General features: G+C 37.0%; 1 protein-coding gene across 2 annotated transcripts; it reads right to left on the bottom strand.

The window, feature by feature from the left end:
* Nucleotides 1-1,968: 1,968 nt before the first annotated feature.
* Nucleotides 1,969-24,104, bottom strand: HACD1 (3-hydroxyacyl-CoA dehydratase 1). 2 transcript variants are annotated; one of them, XM_063099296.1, is made up of 7 exons: nucleotides 23,982-24,104; nucleotides 13,285-13,402; nucleotides 13,082-13,100; nucleotides 12,916-13,004; nucleotides 9,895-10,016; nucleotides 4,995-5,173; nucleotides 1,969-2,193 (listed from the first exon to the last, which is right to left on the bottom strand). In XM_063099296.1, exons 2-7 carry the CDS (start codon nucleotides 13,378-13,380, stop codon nucleotides 2,111-2,113), a joined length of 588 nt encoding a protein of 195 aa, XP_062955366.1. In that variant the 5' UTR covers nucleotides 13,381-13,402; nucleotides 23,982-24,104; the 3' UTR covers nucleotides 1,969-2,110. The 2 variants fall into 2 exon arrangements, with proteins under 2 accessions (XP_062955366.1, XP_062955365.1); XM_063099295.1 differs by lacking the exon at nucleotides 23,982-24,104 and adding an exon at nucleotides 22,367-22,664.
* Between the last annotated feature and the right edge of the window lie 700 nt (nucleotides 24,105-24,804).

Below are 24,804 nucleotides of genomic sequence, written 5' to 3' on the forward strand. Positions count from 1 at the left end.
ATATCAAGCTCTAAAGCTTTGAAAAATTTAAAACAACCAGAATTTTAAGGAATGTCACCAAATACAATTGAAAGTTGCTAATATAAAATTTCAGGATATATGTTTTTCAATTGCCTGTGTCTACAGGATTGAATTCAAGTTCTATTTGATTCAAGCCCTGACTTGCCTATTAATAGTTATGGTGACTTAGGGAGAAATTCAAAAGAAGATGCAGTCACAGGAAACAAGTGCAAAGGAATTTCAAATATTTTTTTCTTTTTAAAATAAACTACCATTTAGCACTTTATTTTCTATAAAAATGACAATTTAGAATTGGTTGAATATAGGAAGCATTGAAGATAAAGTAAATCTAGGTTTAATCTACTTTGAGTATATTAATATAGGTCACCAAATAGTTTAATGCATTTTTATTTTTAATAAAGTTAATCACTATTCCTACTTCAAGATATTCCACAACTTGAGGAAAAAAGAGTATTACAGCTGCTTGAAGGGAGTGCAAGCTGAATTAGTGCAAATTTAGGAATAGGATTTAAAATATTTTTCATAAGACAGGCTTCCAGTAAAATAAATATGTAAATTTCTTATACTATGTTACCAAAGTTTTCAGGGGAAAACTCCTTGAAAATTTCTTGCATATAAAAATTCAAGATGGAAAGTGATCAAGCAGCATAAGAGCAGAATGAAGATTAGCATTTTGAGAACTGGTAACCTAACACATATTGCTCATTAAAACATTCAGCTGCAGAAGAAACATTAAAATGTAATGTAATAAAAGAAACAGCACCTTTATAAAACCAAGTTATTTAAAATAAAAGTTTGCAAAAATACTCAGAACTACAAATCTCTACATGAAAAACATTGTAAAGGAGGTGGTTAACACAAAATCAAGAAATTTTGAACAGTGTAATGTTACATGTTGACTGTAAACGTAAACAATACTGAATATTTAAAGCCAACATTATACCTAGGTATCTACAGTAGGCAAAAGTTCCTTTTCTTTTAAAGTCATACATTTAATATTCTCTCTAAACCGGGTCAGTAAATCAGCACACTTTAATAAGGGAGGAAATTTTTAAAAAATTTTTTTAAATTTTAAGAAATTAAAGCAGTATTAAAGTATTTTCAGTGTATGTTTTTATTAAATGCCAGGACAGGAGATCTATTATAAGACTTTTTGCTATTCAGTGGAATTCAGAATAAAATGAGTCTGTTTCAGATCATAACCCAAAACTTTTAGTTACCTATGTGACACAAAGGGATTATCATAACATGATTTTTATAAGATAATTCAATGGTATAGAGCTGCCCTTCTCAACCAGAGCTCAGAATACAACATTACGATGAGACATCATGATGTTGTTTTTTTGTTTTTTTTTACCAGTGGGGCAAACAATATACTTACATTCTTTCTAATTCCTTAAAATCCTTACAATTGAAAAGGTTGTCCTTGAGTGGTTAATTCAAATCAAAATAAATTTACTTAATGGTATAAGTAATTTCAACAGTCTAGAAATATTTTCAGGGTATTTTCCAATTGTGACATCTACTTGAATATTTTTTTATGTTTCAACTTTATCTACATCAAAGTCTTACCACAGCAAATTATGTCCATGCTTCTAAAAACTGTTATTAATCATAAATGCTGCCTTATAACTTGAACAATTAGATTGTTATGTTTAAGAAATACCAACACCTTATTAACAAGTTATTATAATTTTACATTTACTTTCATTTATAAATATTACATAAATATCACTGGCAGGTATCATACTGTTAATCGTTAAACTAATTTCTAAATATTGATTTAAAAAGCTTTGAGCATATGTTGTAAAAAAAATTTAGTAAAAGTTTTTTTCCAAAGTAATACACCCAATTATTTTCTTAATGATCAACGCCTACCTAGGAGTTGATAATATCTGCATAATTCTTATTTAAAAAAAAAGATCTGGCACAATATGAAGACAAATATTGGCAAATACCATGTTCAAGTTATATTTTAAGAAACAATATAATCCATCATATTTCATGAAGTTGTTTATTCTTGTTATTAAAACTTGGACTTAAGTAATCTTGGTTATTCTGGAAAAAGCACCTTGTTTGTAGAGATCTTTTAATCATCCTTTTCTACAATCACCTCTCCGTGAAGCACCTTTCTTCTTTGACGTAACATGTGAAAATAGAGTTGTGGAAACACTTAATTGAAAAAAGAAAACAAAGAAAGATAAGCTATTGCTTTATATTATGTATACTGGAAACCTGTTAAATGTGGCAAGGTTTGAAAGTAAGTACATTATATACCACTGCTACTCCTGTAATATTTAAAAAGCCTGGGATAATAGTACTAAAAGAGGTCCACTATCACATGCCTAAATATTTTAACACCATAAACTGTTGAAGTTTTGTTTTGTTTTTATTTTTATTTTTTAGCAAACTTAAATAGCTTAATAAATATACCTTCGCAATGACCTGGAAGACCATGTTTAAATTTAGAATCTTGTAACTCTTTGGAATAGTTACTGTGACAGAACATTCCAGCACAAGGAAAGCTGGCCCTGCCTGTTCTCCCTCTCTCTGTTCTATTGGCTGAACCCTGTACCTTGACGGATCTCACACAAATATGTGTGGCTATTCTGGTGCACACTTCCAAGCTTCCTCCACACCCCTCACAAACAGCCACCTTGGCTATCCTGTGATCTTGGGGTTGCACACACTGGTGACAATTGTTAGCCTAAGGACAATGGATCAAGGAAGAGGCCTATATAGGTCCTTGATGCACACTCAGGACAATCTGGGCAGCAAATTCCATGGTCCCAGTTTTGCAGAATGTGATCTAGAAGGGGGTGAAGTGAGGTATGGAAGGGTGACCAGTGAAGGGCCAGCACAGGGTCCTCTAACATGGATCCAGAGCAGAAGCTCCTCTTGGCTGAGTGCAGGGCAGTCAGTCTGTTATACTGAAACACATAAATATGTATGTATTAGGTCAGCTGGACAAATGCTCATTCATCTAGTCAAATTTGGAGAATATTTTGAGCCAATCTGACCTAATGCTTTAAATCATGGTGTAAATGTTGGTGAATGAATAAATCAACATCAGCTATAAGTAATACAAATAAAAAATATCTCTGAAAATGGTAAACAGAATAACCAAACCAATGCACCTAATCACAAAAACAAGCTTTGAATATCTTGCTTAGACAATTTTGGGAAAACATTTATTTTTTGAACTTAATTCAAACAGAGCATAAACGCACAACAGGTTTTATTTTCCTAATTTAGGTATCTCCCATCTTGATAAATATAACCATCATATTACACCTAAGGGCCTAAATAAATTCAGATCTTAAAGCTAACTGACCAATTATCTAAATGCTTCTATAAAATTCTGAGTAGTTTAGTAGAAGGTATGGGCCTGAGTTCAAATCCTGACTTTACCAAATCAGTGATTTTTAAGCAATTCACCTAACCTCTTTCTTCTGTAATGCTCTCATTGGTAACTACTCAAGTGAAAGTAGTTGATACCACTACTACTATGGATAATAGAGGGGGGAAAATCCCCCCCGGCTGACTGGTCCTCTGGCAAGTGGGACTCCCAGTAATTGTCAGCTTGATGACCTGGGAAGTTGTGACTGCCACAGGCCAGAGTCTACATCTCCCAGGACACCTAAAAATCACAGTCAAAAGTGACTGGCTTGAAGCTTCAAACCACGATCCTTCATATCCTAGGTTTCTGTGGAATGCCTCAGTGTTGCAAGGAAGAGGGGAACCCAGTGCCTAACCCTGTAACCATCAGACAGACACCTAAGCAAGCTCTAGCTCTGCTCAAGGCACGTTTCCATTAAAGGGATAATGGGAAAAGCGAGGAGCATGACGAATAATATATGTATATCCTCCTTAGCTATCCTGTGATCTCAGGAGTGAACTTGATCGGACAGAAAATCTGACACAGAATCAGGCTGAAATGGTAGAAAAGGGAGAAAAACACTCTCTGACCACTAAAGAACTTGTGATTTTGCGAAAGCTTCAAAACCGGAGATCTCAAGAGGCTGGCCAAGTTTTATGCTCATCCCCTTTAGATGAAGTATTTTACATCATATCAATGTAGATTTTAGATTCTATAACCTTTTCTTATCCCCTCTCCCCACTGACATCACAGTCTCTAATTTTATTGAGAAGGGCAAATAACCACCTTGTAAATTTTCTGTTATATTTCCTGCTAGTGACTATCGAAATTTTACCTAAAAATATATCACTGTTGGCATGTAAATGAAGTAAGGCCTCACCAATTCATTGCAACTGCTAAAATATGATAAGAAATTAGTGAAGAGGCTGAATTATTCAAAGTATCTTAAGAAAAGCTGCTTTATTATTTTCAAGTACATAGAGCAAAACAAATAAGACTAAAAAGGACTCCTCCATGATTCTTCCAAGAATATGCATAACAAATAAAGAGAAAAAATCTAAAATTTTCTTGGACAGTGTGTTTATATTCAGATATACAATTCAAAATGTTTATAGTTTACTGATTCATGCTTTACCAATAATTTATTTTTTTCTTTAAAAAATGAATCATACTAAGCTTATTTTTAAATGATTTTGAGGGGCCAAGCCCGTGGCGCACTCGGGAGAGTGTGGCACTGGGAGCTCAGCGACGCTCCCGCCGCGGGTTCGGATCCTATATAGGAATGGCCAGTGCACTCACTGGCTGACTGCCGGTCACAAAAAAGACAAAAAAAATAAAATAAAATGATTTTGAGGAAGCAATCATTTGTGTATTAATTTACTTACCTTTATTCTCACAGTTAATAAAAAGTCTTCTGACTCACTTCCCCTTTAATTATTCCAAATTATGCATAAATGTGGGGTAGAACAGAAGTTTTAATGTATTTGTAAGCAATTATTTCTAGTTATTTCTCCTTGCTTAGTTAACTTACAATATCTTTCCAAAAACTTTCAAATTGTATGCTAAATCGAAGTACTAATAAATATATACTTACATGGTATGTATGAGGCCATGGTTATGAGAAGAAAATAATAGTAGTCAAAAGAGACATTGTATTTGTTAGGAAGCCTTATTGAAAACATTCCTGTTTTCTTCACATATGGCAAGGCAGCATATATTGTAAGAAGTTCACCAGCAACGCCAACGGGATATAAGATGATAAAAAAATTATATCTGGAGAAAGAAAAAATTCAGAAAATTGTTTTTCTCGTATAATTATTGGATTTTATATCACGGTTCTTTTGCTTTTACTGTATTTAAACTTAATAATTTTCCTGCCCATACATATTTATAATAACCTCACATCAAAAGGCTAATTTTCCTTCTTTAATCATTTGTTATCATCCTTTTTTCCAACAGCAATTTCCATTTTAAATGGCAAGACTTCTTAATAAGAAGTCAACTTATTTTACAGTAATGAAACACTTTTATACATTTAATACATGCAGTGTAAAAAAAAAAAGTATTGTAAAGGTAACTCCTTTGGTGCATGGAATCATAACTGACTGATTTTTTTCCCCTGCAGCTAGTCATTTATTGATCAAATGGTGTGCTTAAAAACACCAGTTATAATCCTTATTTTATATCTAAACCTTAAAATTAACAAAGTAGTTATTTTTAAGAGGTATTTGGGAAATTCTTTGTGGTTACTAATTAAAAGTAATTACTACTCCAGAAAACTGATAGTACTACCTAAAGCATCAGTAACTCCTAATGAGTATATTGTCTAAAACTGCTTTCATAACAAAACAAGTAAGGTAAGTTACTTCCTGAATTCCCACATTAAAGGAATAGTTAGCTTGCTTAAAATAGAGATGAGGAAGGGCCGAGCCTGTGGCGCACTCGGGAGAGTGTGGTGCTGGGAGCACAGCGACGCTCCCACCACAGGTTCGGAGCCTATATGGGAATGGCCGGTGCACTCACTGGTTGAGTGCCGGTCACAAAAAAGACAAAAAAAAAAAAAAAGTAGAGATGAGGAAGCTCTATTCAAAATCCAAAATCACCATTTGTTTATTTGGACTGTTGCGATGTCTCAAATGCAGAGTCCCCCAGGCATCGTTTATGCCTCCAGTTTGGGAACAACCTGTGTTTTACTGGTCTCCAACAAGAAGAGCCTAAAGAATTCAAGACAACATTTCTCCAAGTCAGTCACTATACAACAGTTACCACAAAAGATTAAGATCAAAATTTTGGGCCGCCCCCATGGCTCACTCGGGAGAGTGCGGCGCTGGGAGCACAGCGGCACTCCTGCCGCGGGTTGGATCCCATATAGGGATGGCCGGTGCGCTCACTGGCTGAGCGTGGTGTGGGCGACACCAAGCCAAGGGTTGAGATCCCCTTACCGGTCACAAAAAAGAAAAAAAAAAATGTTTGATAGAAAAAGAAAAGATATCAAATTAAACTGTATTTTACTCAATCATTTTATTGGCATTAAAAATATCTGTAAAGAAAAGTCAAATTTGTCAGTATGAAGAAGCTTGGAGACAACTTAAAATCACCTTATTCCTGTATGACACAGACATCCGAGAATAAGAGATGGGTGAGAAGGGCAGAATTATTTGCCAAAATAGATTAAGTGTTAAAAAGAAAGAATGATGCTTTTACTGTACCTGTTTATCCTGTCCTTGCCTTGGATATATCCTCTTTCTTACCATTCTTGTGTAGTTATTTGTGTTTCATTTAAATCAATCATTTCCTAAATCAATTTTTAAAATCACATTATATGAACATTTTATAGTCCCTTCTCAAATAAAATATACAAATTTATTAAGATTTTTTATTTTTTTACTTTATGTGGCTCTCAACTGATTTCTTGGTAGCACTGTTCTTTAATATAAAAAAAATGCAAAATTTCTAGAATAAACTAGTTTCAGCCTTAAAGACAATGAAAATTTCTAATGAAATGGGAACAAATTATATAATTTATTTGACTTTACTTTCACTTTAAAAGGATTGCATGTCACTAACTCTCTAAGTTCTAAGGGAAGTATGGAAGGTTTAATAATCTACAGAGCACATGCAGAAAAAGATAAAACACTTCCTTGAATTCCCAATTGTCACCAAAAATTTTGGGGGGAGGAATGCATTTTTCAAATTAAACCAGAAATCAATATCAACATATAACTCAATATATAATTATGTATTCTGTGGACTTTTTTAAAGGAACATTTCTAACACATAAAAAGAATCAAAGTATACTCAAACGATGACAGCAGGCCAAACTATTTATAAGACATGATTTCTAAAGGAGAGTTTTACTTGAGAACAATAGCTTCAACACTTGGACATAAATATAAATACTTTAGGTTATTTAATGGGGTTGCCAAATGTATGAGTATTTAGATGGTTGGGATTTTTAAGATGTTTTTGACATGAGAGATAATTATTCATGATTATGATTAACTGACATGATGTATTATGCTAACACATGCATTTCAAAGTTGAAAGATTTTAGGGCTGGCCCGTGGCTCACTCAGGAGAGTGCAGTGCTGATAACACTAAGGCCATGGGTTCAGATCCTATATAGGGATGGCCAGTTCACTCACTGGCTGAGCATGGTGCTGACAATACCAAGCTAAGGGTTAAGATCCCCTTACCGGTCATCTTTAAAAAAAAAAAAAAAAAAAAAGTTAAAAGATTTTGTAATACTTTGCTTAACATTAAGGTAATTGACAAATGTTTTCTAAACAGCAAATTTAAACATGCAATGGCAGAGTTTTGGAAATTTACAGAAACTCAAGACATGCAAATGCATTCCACAAGGCAGACAGACAAAGCATTAAGGACCAATGTGCCTGACCTACCGAAGATGGGCAATGTGCCTCTGTTTTCTTCAAATGAATTTTGTAAATACAGCACATGAAAGGAGACTATACCATAAATTAATACATTTAAAGGCACCAGAGGTCCAGAACTGTCATGCAAAATTCTATTGATATGCATTCTAGTATTAGAGTCCCCCACCTTCAAAACTACCAACCTTTTAAAAGTCCCAATCACTAAAAGTGAATACATTTTCATGTACAATAAGAATAAAACCAATTAAACACCTACAAATGGAAGTATGACCTTCTTTTGACAGACAATATATTTAAGCTCAAATTATAATTTTAAAGCATTTTATTATATGCAAAATGATAAATCACAAAATGCTTAAAAAAGAGCTAGAGAATATTTTAAAAAGTCTGAAAGAATATATAACACAAGAGTGATATCTTTATTTAAAGGGATTATAGGTAATTTAAAAGTTTTTCCTTCTTTTTGTTTTATTTACATACACTGATTTATTGTATTGGACCACATATGATACAAGAGGTATAAAAAAGAAGTAATCACTTAAAAATAAGTGTTGGGCTTTTAATATGTGGCAATCTAACACAAGTCTGAAACTAGCTAAGGATTATCCTCGAACAAAATAAGAATATTAACAAATATCAGAGTTTTCAGAAATAACAGAAATATAGATATAGCACTGTTTATAACTCTAAAAGCATTATTTATGATATTAGAAGGCTGGAAATGATCTAAGTGCTAGCAATAGGTCAATCATAATATGGAATATTATACAGCATTAGCGTTGGGCCGAGCCTGTGGCGCACTCGGTAGAGTGCTGCGCTGGGAGCGCGGTGACGCTCCCGCCGCGGGTTCGGATCCTATATAGGAATGACCGGTGCACTCACTGGCTGAGTGCCGGTCACGAAAAAACGACAAAAAAAAATAAATAAATAGATACAGCATTAGCGTTAAAGAACTAGACTGAAATGTGCCTGTCTAGAGCCCCAAGACAGAAACAAAGGCAGGGATATCATCCTATCTATGTTTTAAAAATTCGCATCTGTGTTTTTGCATTTTTGTTAATATGAAAAAGTCTAGACGGGTAAACTTCAAACTGTTTTTCCCTCCAGAGGAAGGGAGTGGGTGGGTAGGAGTACAAACAGGAACTTTCCGTGTTTATTCTGTACTGTTTGAACATTTTACGATGAAAATGTATTACTTCTGTAGTATAACAAGAAATTTTCATAATGAAAATAAATTTAACCATTTTATCCTGCATATATGGAACATACATCTTGTACTTATTGCCACCTGACATATCACATACCTATTAGTTTTTTTTTCTATTTTTTGTCTTTGTCTTGAGAGGACAGAAACTTTGTTTTGTTCACACCTCCATCGCAGGTGTGCAGTAGGTGCACAACATTTGCCATTTGTCACTGTTAATATTGTTACTTCTACTCTAAATGCAATATAGAGAACAGAGTAAACAAATCTATACTGGCTTGTGGTTTGTTCTCCAAAAATCAGTTTTGTTTTTATAATAACTTGATAAAATACCGGTTACTCAAAGAATTCAAACTTCAAAAAAATATAGGACATTTTTTTCTTTAAAAACTGTTGTTTTCTTATAAGACCAAGAACAAGGGTTTGGAACCCTGTAGCGGTCAGCTGCCAGAAGAAAAAAAAAGAATGTTAAAACTGTTGCTTTATATTTGGAATCCTTGAAATATAAATTTTGTCCACATTCCAAATAACACAATTTCAAGTAAGTGTGACTTTTTCAAATGTCTGTCTCTGCTACTTAAAAAAAAAAGCATATAAAAAACACTAAAGATTGCGGATGTTAGACTGAATATTTAAGAATACTAATATAAGATTATTTAAGAATTCTAATATAATTTGGCTTGCATCAATTTCACTCAAAATATATATTAATGATTCATCTCTCTCTCATCATTAAGCTTTTAGAATACAAGTTACAATGCTGCTAATATCCAAACCAGCAGCATTCTGGCATCATGGAGCTAAAACAAAAATTTCAATTCTCTGGTGTTAGTTCAGCACACAAAGTAAGCATGCACAGGACAGTGAGGAACTAAACTGCAAGACATTGCCACCTGGCCCATTTAATGAAGTATGGCAAGTGGTCAAGAAGACTGAATGTGTAGAAGGAATATCGAGTGATCTCTGTCACAGTCCACGCGACCAGAAAAAGCACCACACTCTCCTCATTCTGGATCTGCAGAATTACAGAGAAATCCACAGTGTCGTTCAACCTTGAACTTATTTTTCAACTAAGATATTTATTTTAATTATCTTTTATTATAATGGGTTAGACAAATGCAATACAGAAAACTTAATACTGTCACCATTATATAATTAATTATAAACATGAAACTTAAATATGTACTGTGCACAGGAACACATTTTTCTCCCTCATCCTTTATTCAAGCCAATAACTCCACCATCCCAGGACATCAACTCCTTGAAACCAGGATGTGAACAATCTGACCCTCCTTTCTATGAGTGATTGAATCCTACCAGATCTACTGAAATGTTCTAATGAATCTGTCCACTTGTCTTTGTCCCTATTTCCATTATTTTAATTCAGGGACTTCTCATTTCTCATCTGAACTATTGTAACAGTCTCCTAAATAGTCTCTCCTGTCTTTGTTCTCCTTATAAATGAACGTTTTCTCTAAAAACAAAACAAAGAAGCAAACAAAAAACAAATTGGAATCAGCTATGTTCTATGATTTGAAAGTTTCCCTGGTGCCCCATTGCTTAACAGGATAAAAGGATAAATCCTAACACGTGGGAAGGCTATTCAAGGTTTTTTACAGTCCAAGCTCAGAAATCTCTCCAACTTCCTTTAAAATCACTCAGCCCTCCTACCTACTTCTCTCTCTGGTAACATTAAACTGTGTTATTTCTGGAATATGCTCTGAACTTTGCGGCTCTACATATGCTATTTCCTCTAATTAAAATGTTACTTCCTTGTTGCTCCCTATAGAAAACGCTTGCACATCTTTTAAGATCCAGCTAAAATATTATGCCCTTTGGAAAACTTTTCCCAAACCTCACTTCTCACCCTGAGCAGTTATTTGCTAACCTTCTTTTTCTCACAGTAACTTTGTTCAAATCTTTATAACACTTGCCAACTGGTATTAAAATGTGTCTAGCTAACTCTTGTACCTCTGTCAGCAGCATATATCCCTTCCTCAGGGAAGTCTTTCTCACTCCCTGTATCAGAGTAAGTCCCTAGATATACTGCAATGCATAGTGGACCATTGTTTCAAAGCATTTAACACTAATATTATTAAACAAGCATTTGTGTAACTACTTGTTAGCTTCTCTCCCAATTATAGGCTCAACAAAGAGGGAACAATGTATATACAGCCATATCCCCAGCACAGTGTCTGGCACAGAACAGGTGCACAGTTAGTATCTGCTGCATGATCAACATTTGTATGACTCCCCCACTCCCCAACAGCCAGTACACTTGACAGCTGGGAGTGCCTTATTCATTTTTGTAAATCCAGAAATTAGCACAGTGCCAGGTGTACAGAATGCATTCAGTAAATGCTGGTTAAATTAATTAAGCAGAGATGAATAGGTGCCAATGGGAAACTATTGTTGGGGAAAAATAAATAGTAATATTAAGGCAGAGATCCTCTGGAGGATAAAACAAACAGGTGGATCCTTTTCTCTCTTTAACTTCTCTCTAGTTAATGTTTGCCACCCTGTCTTTGATTTTCTTCTTCGTTCTTCAGACTCTTTTTGGTCCTACTCAGCTGTTACATTCATTCACTGCCTGGAAAAGTCTTGCTTTTATTCTATGAATGTTGTGCTTCTGCTTTTAACGTAGTAGGCAATCTTAATTAATAAAAAGTGTAGCTCTCTGTGTGGCATGCGCTCGTTGCTATATTTGTATGGCAGTTACTGGTTACAAACCAGGCGGATTAAGCAAGTTGAGTGAAAGACACTAGTCAAGAGGGCTGATGTGTATAGTAAAAGGGCAGAAGGTCAGCGATCTGTCCTCATGCAGACAGGAGTCCAGTGAGGCTAAGAAGAAATGGAGAAGAGTTTAAGTCTCAGTCCCCAAGCAGAGAGGAGACAAGAAAGGCACCTGAGGAATGGAAAGGAGGCCAGAGATCTGTCGGCAAGTACATAGAGGACTACAAAGGCTGTCAAGAAGGTCAGAAGGGTGGAGCTGGGAAATGTTTCTGTCATGGGTCCAACATCTCCAGACAGTCAGCATGGTGTTTGTCTTGTCTAAGAGATTTAAGCCATGAATTAGAGTCAATAATTAGGTCTGTCTCTTGTCATGCTTCAATAAATAATATGCTTATTTTTCCCTAAGTTCCTTAGCCCTAACTTCTTTAAAATTATTTTTTAATTGACAAATTAAAATATTATATATTTATGGTGTGCAACATGATGTTTTGAAATACACATACATTGTGTGGAATGGCTAAATCAAGCTAATTGTTTAATACATTATCTTATATTTATTTGTAGTAACACAATATCTACTCTCTTAGGAATTGTCAAGTATATATTTGTTACTAACTACAGTCACCATGTTGCACAAAAGATCTCTTAAACTTATTCCTCCTATCTAAATGAAATTTTGTATCCTTTGACCCCTTTTAACTTTTTTTTTAATCAATATACAATGTAGTTGATTTTCCTGTTACCCCTTTTAATTTAGTCTTTTCCACTTGTTCAGGTCTACAAAACTAAATTTACCTTTTAGGTCTATTGCTCAATGCTATATAAGGGAAAATAAACTGTTTATACTGACAACTTCAATCACATAATCAGAGAATAACTTTGATAGAAAAGAAACTTCTATAGAAAATAAGATTTTCAGTTAATTATTTGACAATATGAGTATTAATTTTAGAAACCAGAAAATATCAGAAGAGATTATATTACAGATATAAAATGCCAATATTTGGTTTTGCTTGTGTTTCCTTCTACCAAAGCACTAAATCAACATACAAATCTAAACCCAACTCCTTTTTTGTCCAATGGTTCTTTTTCCTGAAATATATGAATATTAACACTATAGATTCCTATTAATGCAAAGCTTTCTTGCAGGGTCAAGTAGATAACAAGTTTGCATCACTTACTGGTTTTATACTGTGAGTAATGAGCCACACCATAAAGATTCTTGAAATCACTTGGACCCCAGTCACAAGCACAGAAGTAGGAACAATTCCTTAAACAGAAAAACAAGTCAGCTATTGCCCAACAGGCAATTTATAATAAAAATGTAAAATTAAAGCAAAAACTCACCAATTAAACAGTGGACTATCTGTAAGCAAATACAAAAAAAAAAAAAAAAAATCACAAGTCAATAATACAAAATATAAAATAAATCCTGTCAACAATGATATTAAACAAATCCATAGGTGGTATGTAAACAGCAAAATAAGATTTTACTCAACAAAAAATTTTCACATAAATACGACAACAGACAAATGATAAAAAAAACTTACCTCAAGCAAGGCAAATGTCTGGAAAAATTTAAGTGTCTTCTGAATACTTTTATATAAACCTCTGTGTGTTCCTTTTTCCATATAAAAACGTACCATGGCAATAGCTAGAACCAACCACCTGGAGAAAATAAAATTTTTTATAAAGTTCTGTCAAAATTACTACCACTGATTTGTACATCCATGTTCACAGCAGCATTACTCACAGTAGCTAAAAAGTGGAAGCAGCCCAAGTGCCCAGTGACTGAATGGATAAACAAAATGTGGTACATAAATACAAGGGAATACTACTCAGCCTTAAAAAGGAAGGAAATTCTAACACATGCTGCAATATGGATGCTCTTTGAAGACATTATGCTAAGTGTAATAAGCCAGGCACAAAAGGACAAATACCATATGATTTCCCTTAGATGATGCACTGAGAGTAGTCAAATTCATAGAGACAAAAAGTAGAATGGTGGTTGCCAGGCGCTGGGGGACGGGGTGAGCAATGGGGAGCTTTTATGTAATGCATACAGAGTTTCAGTTTTGCAAGATGAAGAGTTACAGAGACGGTTGGTAGTGATGGTCGTACAACAACGCAAATGTACTAAATAGGTTAAGATGGTAAATGTTACGTGCGCAAGAGTCCCTTTGTGGAAAAATGTTAATAACACCAAGGTCAAGGGTTCAGATCCCTGTACTGCCAGTTGCAAGAAAAAGAAAAATAAGTTTGTAGAAAAATAGAATTAAAAGCTTATATGAATCTTTCCATGCACTTTTTTAAAAGATTTTTGTATTTTACCACAATTTAAATAAAAAAAACAAACCTGAACTTCCTAAAAAGAAATGCCATAATTTATTTAGTAATGTATATGTTTTATATGCTCTTGATTCATTATCCTATTTTAAAAAACACACAGGAAAAACTGACAAGTGCTATTTTCATGTTGACTCTCCACGGGGAGGAACAGAACATATAAGAGACCAACTATATACAAAACAATATATTTTTCCATTATATTTTTGGTTTCAGCAAATAAACTGACAGACTGAAAAAATTAGCTTTCTGTACCAAAAATGACATTATCATAAAGCATTTAATAATTACATAAGGTATCTTGAAGTCAAAAGCTGTCAAAAGTGGTATGTATAAATATGTAGTTTATACAAACATATTGTATATAATTATATGTAGGAGGAAGTAGAAATCTTAACCAAGAATCATCAATTAATATACACATAATTTTCACTAAATAAAAACAACTGTTGTGCCACAGAAGGGATAGAAGATTAAATATGGGCCTGCTTTCAAAGAGCTCATTTTAGAAAAGGAAAAAAATACATATGCTCTCAGTTTTCAACTTACATTTTTATATTAAATATAGATTCTGTTCTGTGAATTAATGGTACTTAAAACATAAGCTACACTGTGGAGACCAGCTTTCTCACTCTTCCTAGAGTCACTGATGAGAGGTAATTTTTTTCCAGTTTCCCTTGCAATTACAAAAGCACGTTTAAGAAAGTTGCCTGATCTGTAGTTTTATTATTATTATTACTTTTTTTGAGCTTCAGAGAGTAGAATCAGTAACTTTTTAACAGCTTACAGTTGATTAGAGTGCAGCCTTATAACACCACGGTCACAGGTTCAGATCCCTTTACACGCCAGCTGCGGGGGGCGTGGGGGAAGCTTGAACAATACACCCATGGAAATGAGTAGCTACTCCAGTGGACTCAAAAGTGTCCAGTTAAACAGATTTAAGAATTATAAAATTATTATACAGTTTGAACTTTTTAACTAAACAACACTCATACAATAGACAAACGGCTTAAAAAGCTTCCTGCAAAGAAATTACTGATTGAATATGGCAAAAATGCCAGCTCAATGGAATAAGAAAACAGCAGAATAATACATCTCTTCAGCACATAATGAGGTAAAAGCAATGACTTTCTTAACAGATATGTCAAAAAGTCAGATGAAATTATCACAAAGACTTTTTGAAATGCAGAAATATTAATAACATAATAAGAAGTGTATTTTCAGAGTGTTTTCTATGTACTAGACACTGTTCAAAGTGTATTACATATTAACATTTAATCCCCACAATACCCTAGAAAGTAAGGGACTGCTATTATCCTATTTCACTGCTGAAGAAACAGGCAGAGAGGGGACACAGCCAGGCAGCTGGGACCTAAACCCACCACTGAACTCAGACTCTGCTCTTGAACCACTATGCTGTATTGGTCTGGCTCTAAGTACAGTGTCTGTGAGGGATTGGTTCCAGGACCCCCAGAAGAAATCAAAATCCATGGATGCTCAAGTCCCTGATATAAAATGACATAGTATTTGCATATAACCTCCCAACATCCTCTCATATACTTTAAATCATCTCTAGATTACTTATAATATCTATGTAAATGCTATATAAATATTTGTCATACTGTATTGTTTAAGGAATAATGACTAGAAAAAAAGTCTGCACAAGTTCAGTACAGATGAAAATTTTTTTCATAATATTTTCCATCCGTAGTTGGTTGAGTACACAGGTGCAGAACCCATGGATACGGAGGGCTGACTGTGTAATCATAGTAATGCATATTTAAATTATAAATACATTTAAAAGCTATATGTGGAGTCTATACTCAAATATTTTAACTGATAGTAATGTGCTACCAAAAAAGTTTGAAAGCCACTCTTTTAGATGAGACAGTCATCATGCAGAGACATTAAGTTACTGACTCTAAGTTTTAGAGTAGGATTATGGCCAAGTCTGAAATAGAACATTTGAAGCCTCCAAACCCGCAGTCCTGTTCTCTTTCTGCTATACCAGTTTTACTGGACTCAACTGACGGTTTCATCTCATGTGACAGCCAACACTGAATTCAGTACTGGACTAATCCTAGAGTGCTAATCTGGATAATGTTTTAGGTACCTTCCAGGCTTAAAATGTTATGATTTCATTATCCTCAATTTGAAGTCCCCATACTTCCTCTGATAAGAAAACAAAAAGCTTAATAAGATGTTTTCATTCACATTTTCCATACACTTGTCTTTTTTTAGGTAAACCCAAGTCAGACATCTACAAAAGATAAATTTGAAAGGCAATTATGAACAACCCACCAAAGAATTCATCAAAGAATTCATTTGGGTGGCAAGTTTTCTACATTTTTAAATAGCATTGTACAAAAATCCAAGCTTTATAACATTATAAGTTTCACTGTTGATCCATAGGTGGCAGTATTGTACCAACCAGTATAGTACGATAATACCAATCACTAAACTACTTGAAATAAAAGAAATTAACACACTCTAGGGGTTGAAAGGGGCAGTGAACCATCTGTTCTAACCTCTTATCTGTTTTTCAGTAAATAAGGCCAGAAGCTAATCTAAACTAACCAGAGCTCACTTCCTAAGCCTACCATTCAAAGGGGTGACAGACAATCAAAGTTTCTCTAAGGGCCTTACATGCAACTAACTTTGAATTCCTTCATCCATCAGTTTAGTAATTGCAACACAACAAAAAATCCAAAAGCAGCTGCAATTTCTGCAATTAGGAATTCTTTTCTGGAATGTTCTCTGTTTTTTATTTTTAAATATGTCAGGATGATTGATTACATGAACCCAAATAGATACACTCAGTCCTTCATGAAATAGCCTCTCTTTGATGTGCTGCTGATAACACCAAGGTCCAGGGTCTGATCCCAGTACTGCCCAGCCAAAGGGGAGGGAGGGAGAAAGGGCAGGCTCTCTTAGGGGTAGAAAAAAAAAAAAAAAAAGCGCTCCATACGTACAAGATATCTTGCTTGCTTGTTTAATTCATTTATTCATTCATTTTATTCATTCATCAGGTTCAACATGTATTGCTGAGCCAGGTACTAAGCTACATGCCAGAAAAGTAAACAGGATATAGTTTTTGCCTCAGGAAACTGTAACACCACTATCCCATGTAAAAAGTTTAGTAACTTCTTAGTATCACAAAACATAGAGCCAGGGTACAAATTTCCTCAACTGTCTCATAATTTTTTTAAAATCATGATTGTAATAAGAGTCATACATTGTAGTTAGTATATCTTTTACGACTCTTTTAATCTACAGCTTCACCCCCTCCTTCCCTCTTTTTCTTTTTGAAATTTGTCTGTTGAAGACACTGGGTGGGTTTATCCTGCAGAGTTATCCTCAGCCTGGATTTTGCTAATTGGATACCCACATGTTATTTACTATGTTCTTTCCCCTGTACTTCCTGTAAATTAGTAGTTAGTTCCAGGGACTTGATCAGATTCACATTTGATTTTCTGGCAAGGCTACTTCATAGCTTGTTTGGGATACTTCTATAAGAAGCACATAATTTCTGGTCACCCCCTTCTTCTGTGATGTTAGCATTCATTGATGATCATTACCTAGATCCATTATTTCAATAGTTATTAGTAATATTCTAATCTGTCATTTCTTCTTTATAATATTCTGTCATTTCCTATTTTTTTAGTAAACCATTTGGAGGCTTGTGCGAGAGATGATCTTCAAATTTCATCCAATCTGTACTTTCATATGTTGTGAAATATATATATGAAACACCTCTAAACTGTCTTTCCTAGACAAAATTTATACTTGAGTTCAGCAGCCAATATGAGAGTTTCAACTGGTTGCACACAAGCAGTCATGCCAATAAAGAGTTAAGCTGACAGGTTCATTTTTTAAAAAAAAAAGCCTGAAAAATTGGACTACATTAAGATTAAGACCAACTGCTCTTTGAGAGACACTGTTAAGAGAATGAAATTTCCACAGCGGGGATAACATTTGCAAATCACCTATCTGGTAAAAGACTTGTATCCAGACCGTATAAAAAATTCAATAATAGGAAATCAAACAACACACTAAAGAAAAGGAAATCAAACAACACACTAAAGAAAAAAATGGGCAAAAGATTTGAAGAGACACTATACCCAGGAAGATATACAATTAGCAAGAAAGCACATGAAAAGATACTTAGTATCATTAGCATTAGTCACTAAGGAAATGAAAAAAATCACAGTGAGGTAACACGATACACTTATGTTGGTGAGGATATACAGCAACTATAAGTCTCATTCACTGCCAGTGGGAAGGTAAAATGATACAACTACTTTGGAAAAAAGCATGGCAGTTTCTTAAGAAATTAAACACGCCACAACCATATGACCCAGCACTCCAATTGTAGGTAGTTCCCCAAGAAAATTGAAAGCATATGTCCATACACAGACTTGTACATGAATAACTATTTGTAATAGCAAAAACTATAAAGAACCTAAATGTCCAACAGATAAATGGATAAACAAATTGTGGTAGATCCATATCATCTCTTCTCCTCAAAAGTAAAATACAAGGGTACTTCAGAAAGTTTGTGGAAAAACAGAATTGAAAGATAACACAAATCTTTCCATGGACCTTGGGCTTGTCCCTCTATTAAGTCACACTATGTAAACTGTGAAAATATCTTAAATAGTTTCTATTTCTGCAAGAAGTGAGATTTTAAATTAATCACTAGGGACAGGAATTGAAATTTTAAACATCCACCATCCATTAGACACCCTGCTAAGAATTTCATATCCACCATCTCTTTATTCCCTGTGAAAATCTAGCAAAGTAGCTGTGTTGTTCTAATGGTACAGATGAGAAGGCTAAGGGTTAGAGAGGTTAAGTAACTTGTCCAAGGTTTCCCAAAAGAGTGAGAAAACCTTCAATCAACACCTTTCTATACTATTTACAGATTAAAATTCAAACCTGTTAGCAAGGCATCTAAAGCCCTAAGCAATGGCCCAAACTTCCTGCCCACCTTCATTTCCCACTCTATACTTCAGGTCCATTTGTTGTTGCCTCAATGGATGTCTAGCAAGTTTGCATCTCTGTACCCTAAGTAATGCTGCTTCCTCATCTATGCCTATTAAGTCCTACTCATCCTTCAAAGCACAGTTTAAATGCTGATTTCCCCCACCACGCTTTTCTCTGATTCTTCCTACTTGTCTGTCCTCTGACACCTCTGTAGAGCATTATCTCATTCTGTCTTTAATTGCAATTGTTGTTTATAAATAAATGACCAAGGTTACACTACCTCTAGGACAGGGCCTAAAACATTTATCTTATGTTCCCCACTTGACTTAGGACAATGTGGGGAACACATTGTCCAGCTCAAAAGTGTTTGTTGCAAAACAAAAAACAACAACAAAAAATAACCAAAGAGAAATGCTCACTTCCCAGTCAAGAAAACCTATAATGAGCAAGTATGATAAAAATCCTTACATCCTTTAAAGATATAATTGTAGTACTGTGAATTTTTCATAAGCCACTAACTCAGGAAAAACAAATGAAAGCAAAATGTCATTAGGGGTATGATTTAATCCGTTATTGTACTTTAACTCTATACACTCTGACATAATTAGGAAAGAGCGTAATCAGGAAACAATACAGAAATACTTAATAGACTTTTAAGTGAAAATAAGAGAATACACAATAGAGCAGACATTGTAACAACAATGCTCTAAAATACGTATTCATTCATTCAATAAATATTTACTAAGTGCCTGATAGAGCTTACACTCTAATGAGGACGGCAGACAATAGGCAGAGATGAATTATTAAATGATATTGTATAGTTATATGACAATAACTGAAATAAGAAAAATAAAACAGACAAGGGAGATAAAGAGTGTTAGTATTTGGGTCACTGTCTGAATGAAGATGGCCAGGTAAAGCCTCCCTGAGAATGGAGATATAAGTAAAAATGTGTAGGTTAGATACTCAAATGAAAGATAAAAAGGAAAAATGAAAGGTTATGCTTGGCTTATATAGTTAGACAAGTCCTTTTTACATTTATAAAGACATTTATGATATTTCTTAAATGCTATTTTATTGTTTTCAGAATTATTAGAAAAAAATTAATGAACACTCCAATGTTCTGCTAAGAGAGAAATAAGCAAATTAAATGACCAAAAAGAACCTCAGCTAACCCTCTGCTATCCATCACAGTAAATGTAAATGTTTTTGTCCCAATTTCAACAACACAACTTCTCCAACCTTATTTTCCACTATCCCCCAACACCAATCCTCCAATTCAATCAAGAAAATATACTGGGCTTGCATTTCATGCCTATGTCTGGAATTTATCTCACCTGAAATGTCTACCCTCTACATATGCAAACCCTGTTGCTTCTTCAAATCTCAATGCCTCTAGAGAGCCTCCAAAGAGTCAGTAACATGAATTATTCCACTTCAGTTACCCTTCCCTTATGAAAACCACAAAGGACCTTCTCAATATAGGCAGAGAGAGAGAGACAGGTTTAAGACAAGCCCTGATTTGCTGGAGAGGCATAGGAAGGACACAAATAAAGTGAGAGAATGCAAAGAAAGCATTTAATTCTGCTCTAGGTGAGGCGGGAAATTTAGAAAACTTGAAAGAGGTTGACTTGGTTAGATGTCATCTTCCCATGAATTAGGAGGACATAACACAAAGAGTGAACAACCTGAGCAAAGAGGAAGAGAGCCGTGAACACGCATGGTGCTTTGAGGGAATGGTGAGTCAGGAGATTTCAAATGCAAGAAAACCGGAAGTATGGCAAATGGCCTTGAATGACACACAGCCTAAGTCCTTTAGATTAAGGTGGAGAGTGATAGAGGGTCACTAAAGGCTTTAAACTGGAGTAATGCATTGATTTTCATTTTTGAAATAGTAACTTGGTCTTCAAAATGGAGAGTGGACTGGAAAGAAAAGGGACAGCCAACCAGTTAACATATGGCAGGTGTTCAAAAATGTTTACTAACCGGATGAGACTATCACAGATGACAGAGAATTCTTTCCGTTCCTACCTCATCTAAAGGCAGCAGCGCACGGTGGGTACTGAATTGTTCTCCAGTTGTTTTGAATATATGATTCTCTCCTTTCAAGATTATAAAAGTTAGGAAAGCAGAAAGATGAAGCAGCATGGCTCTGGAGTCAGTCTAGGTTGAAATTTATGTCTGACACTTGCCAGCTGTGATCTTGAGTAAGAGACTTTGTGCCTCAGTTTCCAAATCTATAAAATGTAATATCCACGTACCCCTCACAGGATTGTAGAGGACTAATAATGAGATAATACATCTAAAACAACCAGCAAAGTCCCTGGTGCATAGTGATTCCTAAATAATTAATATATTTTTATGAATTGTACTTGGGATTCAGTATGTCGCGCTAAACACATAATTACATACTCAATACCCTTGTCGAAGTTTTACTAAATCTTTGTCAATCACATTTTTCAATAATCACTGGAGAAAATTTTAAAATATTAAACTTTTCCCCACATTTATATTGGTTAATAATACTCCGTGTGCTAATGGGAAAATCACTTTTTTAATAGGTAATGCGATTTAGAAACGGAAAAGCATTTTCCCAACAGGTTTTGAAACGCTGTTCACACAGAAATCACTATGACAGCTCTTTGAAGAGCGATAGTCATTGTGTCATCTTAACTTGGAAGTCATACTCAAAGCCAGAAATCAAAGTACAGGGTATCAGTAGTGGACTGTGGGTATATAAAGCTGCTGGACACGAGTGACATGATTCCATAAGGTGAAGTTCAAAAAAAAAAAAAAAGTCCTCAGTAAGAAGCTCTAGGACGTACTATGCTTTTTTTAAAAGAAAAAAAAAATGCAGTGAAATTAACAGTTAAGAAAACTCTGCCCGCCGATCTGCAGCACAAGGAAATGCACTCTCGGGGCAGGGGACCGGGGAAGTGGGTTTGTGCCATCGGCTGGACAGCTCCGGGCTCCGGGTGGCCGAACCCAGGCGATTCTTCAACAGCAGCAAGACACGGCAGCGCCCGCGGCGGCCGGGCCGCCGTCACCTCCCCCGCGGGTCGGCCCCGCATTCCTGCCCGGGTCTATACTTAACCTCCGGCCCGCGCCCCGCGGCCGCCGCGCTGTGCACCGTATTAGGCAATGCCCGGCGCGCAGGGGCCGCCCCCCCCTCCCCGGCCCGCTCCCCCACGGCCGCCGCCCGCGCCCCCGCCCCGCCCCCGCGCGCCTCGACCCCCCGGGGCCCGGAATGTCGGGGGGCAGCAGCCTGAGGCTGGTGAGGGCCCTTCGGGGCGCGCGTACCCCGCGGTCATGGCGATGTCGTAGAAGGTGAGCCAGGCGGTGGCCAAGAAGCCGAGGCGCCTCCTCTTGAGGGTGGCCTCCCTTTCCTCGCCGGCCTCCGGGGCGCCGCCGGTGGTGCCGTCCTCCTCGCTGGACGCCATGGTGGCCGCGCAGCCGGGGGACGTGGACGAGAGGGCCAGGGAAGTGGGAGCGGGCCGAGCTGAGCGCGCTGCTGAAGCGCTGCCGCCGGCTGCCGCCGCCTCCGTCAGGCGCCCCATGTGCCGCGCGCAGGGGGCTCGGCGCCGCCAGCGCTGCCGCCCGCCCGCCCGCCCGCCAGGGGGAGAGCGGACGCCCCCGGCCGCCGCCGCCAGCCCCGCCCCGCCCCGCGGGAGCGCGCGAGGCCCAGGGGCCTGAGCGCCCCGCCCGGGTGCCGGAGCCCCGCGAGCCCCTGGTTACGATTTCCAGGCGGCGCTGCGGCTTCCGCTCCCACGGAAAATCTGTCTGCCTCGCTAGCTGGGGAACCTCTTGCTAGAGTCTTCTTGTGCCCTGGCGAGGTTGCGCCTTGCCAGTCTAGTGCATTGAGTCGGGACAGACGGGGTGCACCTGGACTTGGCGTAGCCCTGCCCCGTCCAGCCTTTTGTAAGTGGTTTCTGGATACCGAGACAGGGAGAAGGATTTCCCCCCCAAGACTCATTCTTAACAGCTTCTGAAAAAGAAGCGTCCAATTCGCCCTGTTTCACTTTTACTGGCCAATGGGGCATGTAGAAGGTAAGTGGGACATCAGATTGTGCCACTTTTGTGGATTCTATGGGCATTGATTTCAACGCAGTGCAGAATGTTGGACATAATAGAGGAGCTGGAGGAAGGAAGACATGACAGGATATCGAAAAAAGAAAGTTTGAACAGATATAGGCAACCTAGCCATTGGGCTAATAAGAACACTTTCTGGCCGGGAAGATAGTATCCCAATGCCCTCCATTCTTTGTTTCTCTCTCCTTCTTTTTCTTTCTTTTCAACACCCGTGCTCTCTCCTAAAAGCTCTTTTCTCTTTCCCCGTAAAGCCTGTAGTTAGGAAGGCTCTGGAGTCAGATTACTGAAATTCGACTCCCAAATTCCTGCCTCCACTCCTTTTATTACTTGTGTGAACTTGGGCAACTTAACCTCTCTATGCCTCAGTTTCCTCAGTGAGAATAATAATAAAAAAATCTACCTCGGGCCGACCCCGTGGCGCACTCGGGAGGGTGCGGCGCTGGGAGCGCAGCAGTGCTCCGGCCGCGGGTTCGGATCCTATATAAGGATGGCCGGGGCGCTCACTGGCTGAGCGCGGTGCGGCCGGTCACAACAACACACACACACACACACACACACACACACACACACACACACACACACACACACACACACACACACACACACACACACACACACACACACACACACACACACACACACACACACACACACACACACACACACACACACACACACACACAAAATCTACCTCATGGGGTTATTGTGGGATTTAACTAAAATCATCTGTTAAAAAACACGTACAAAAAACAGGCCTGAAACAGTTTGTCACCCCGAATCAGCCACGGGTAGGCGAGAACAGCCGGACGACCACCTGGACACCCACCTGGACGCCAGTCCTGGGAGCTCCTCGGGATATCGAGTCGACCCCACGCGAGGGGTAGAGGGTCGGAGAACGCACCAAAGGGGAGAAATAAGAACACGGTCTATGAAGGTCCCAGTTCTGGACTCCTCTCCTAGGTGGCACTACCGGCCTGCTCCAAAGGAAGACATTTCAATAGAGAAGGGGGATGGGGGGAGAAATAGGAGTCTAAGGCACCCCTGGCGAGAAAATAATGGCCGAAAACTGTTCAAATTTGATGAAAACTATGAACCCCTACAAAAAGGCATTTGAATCAGAAAAGCAGTAAAACGATTTATTTACAAATGACAGCATTGCATAATTTAAAAATCCTAGGAATCCTGAGGAATCCTAAGGAAAAAGCTACTGGAACTGGTGACAGGATACAAGGTCCATGTAATAAAAATCAATTGTTTTTCTACATATCCGCAAAGAAGAACTGGAAAATCAACTTTAAAATAAAACCATGCAGTGTTCGTCAGTATCCAAAAACATGAACTCTGTAGGGATAAGTTTAACAAAATATGTGCAAGACTTGTACACTAAAAACTATAAATCACTGCTGAGAGAAATGAAAGATCTAAATAAATAGCTATTCCATATTCATAAACTGGACAACACAATACTATTAAAATGTCAATTCCTCCCAAATCCCAGCAGCATTTTTTTTTTTTTAATTTGACAAGCTAATTCTAAAATTTATAGGGAAATGCACAGGAAGAACAAGGCTGAAGCACATTCATACCCGATTTCAAGACTTACTATAAAACTACGATTTTCAATACAGGGTAGGTAGGCATAGAGACAT

This window comes from Cynocephalus volans, chromosome 6 (assembly GCF_027409185.1).
Source record: "Cynocephalus volans isolate mCynVol1 chromosome 6, mCynVol1.pri, whole genome shotgun sequence".
In the NCBI taxonomy this organism is placed as follows: Eukaryota; Metazoa; Chordata; class Mammalia; order Dermoptera; family Cynocephalidae; genus Cynocephalus; species Cynocephalus volans.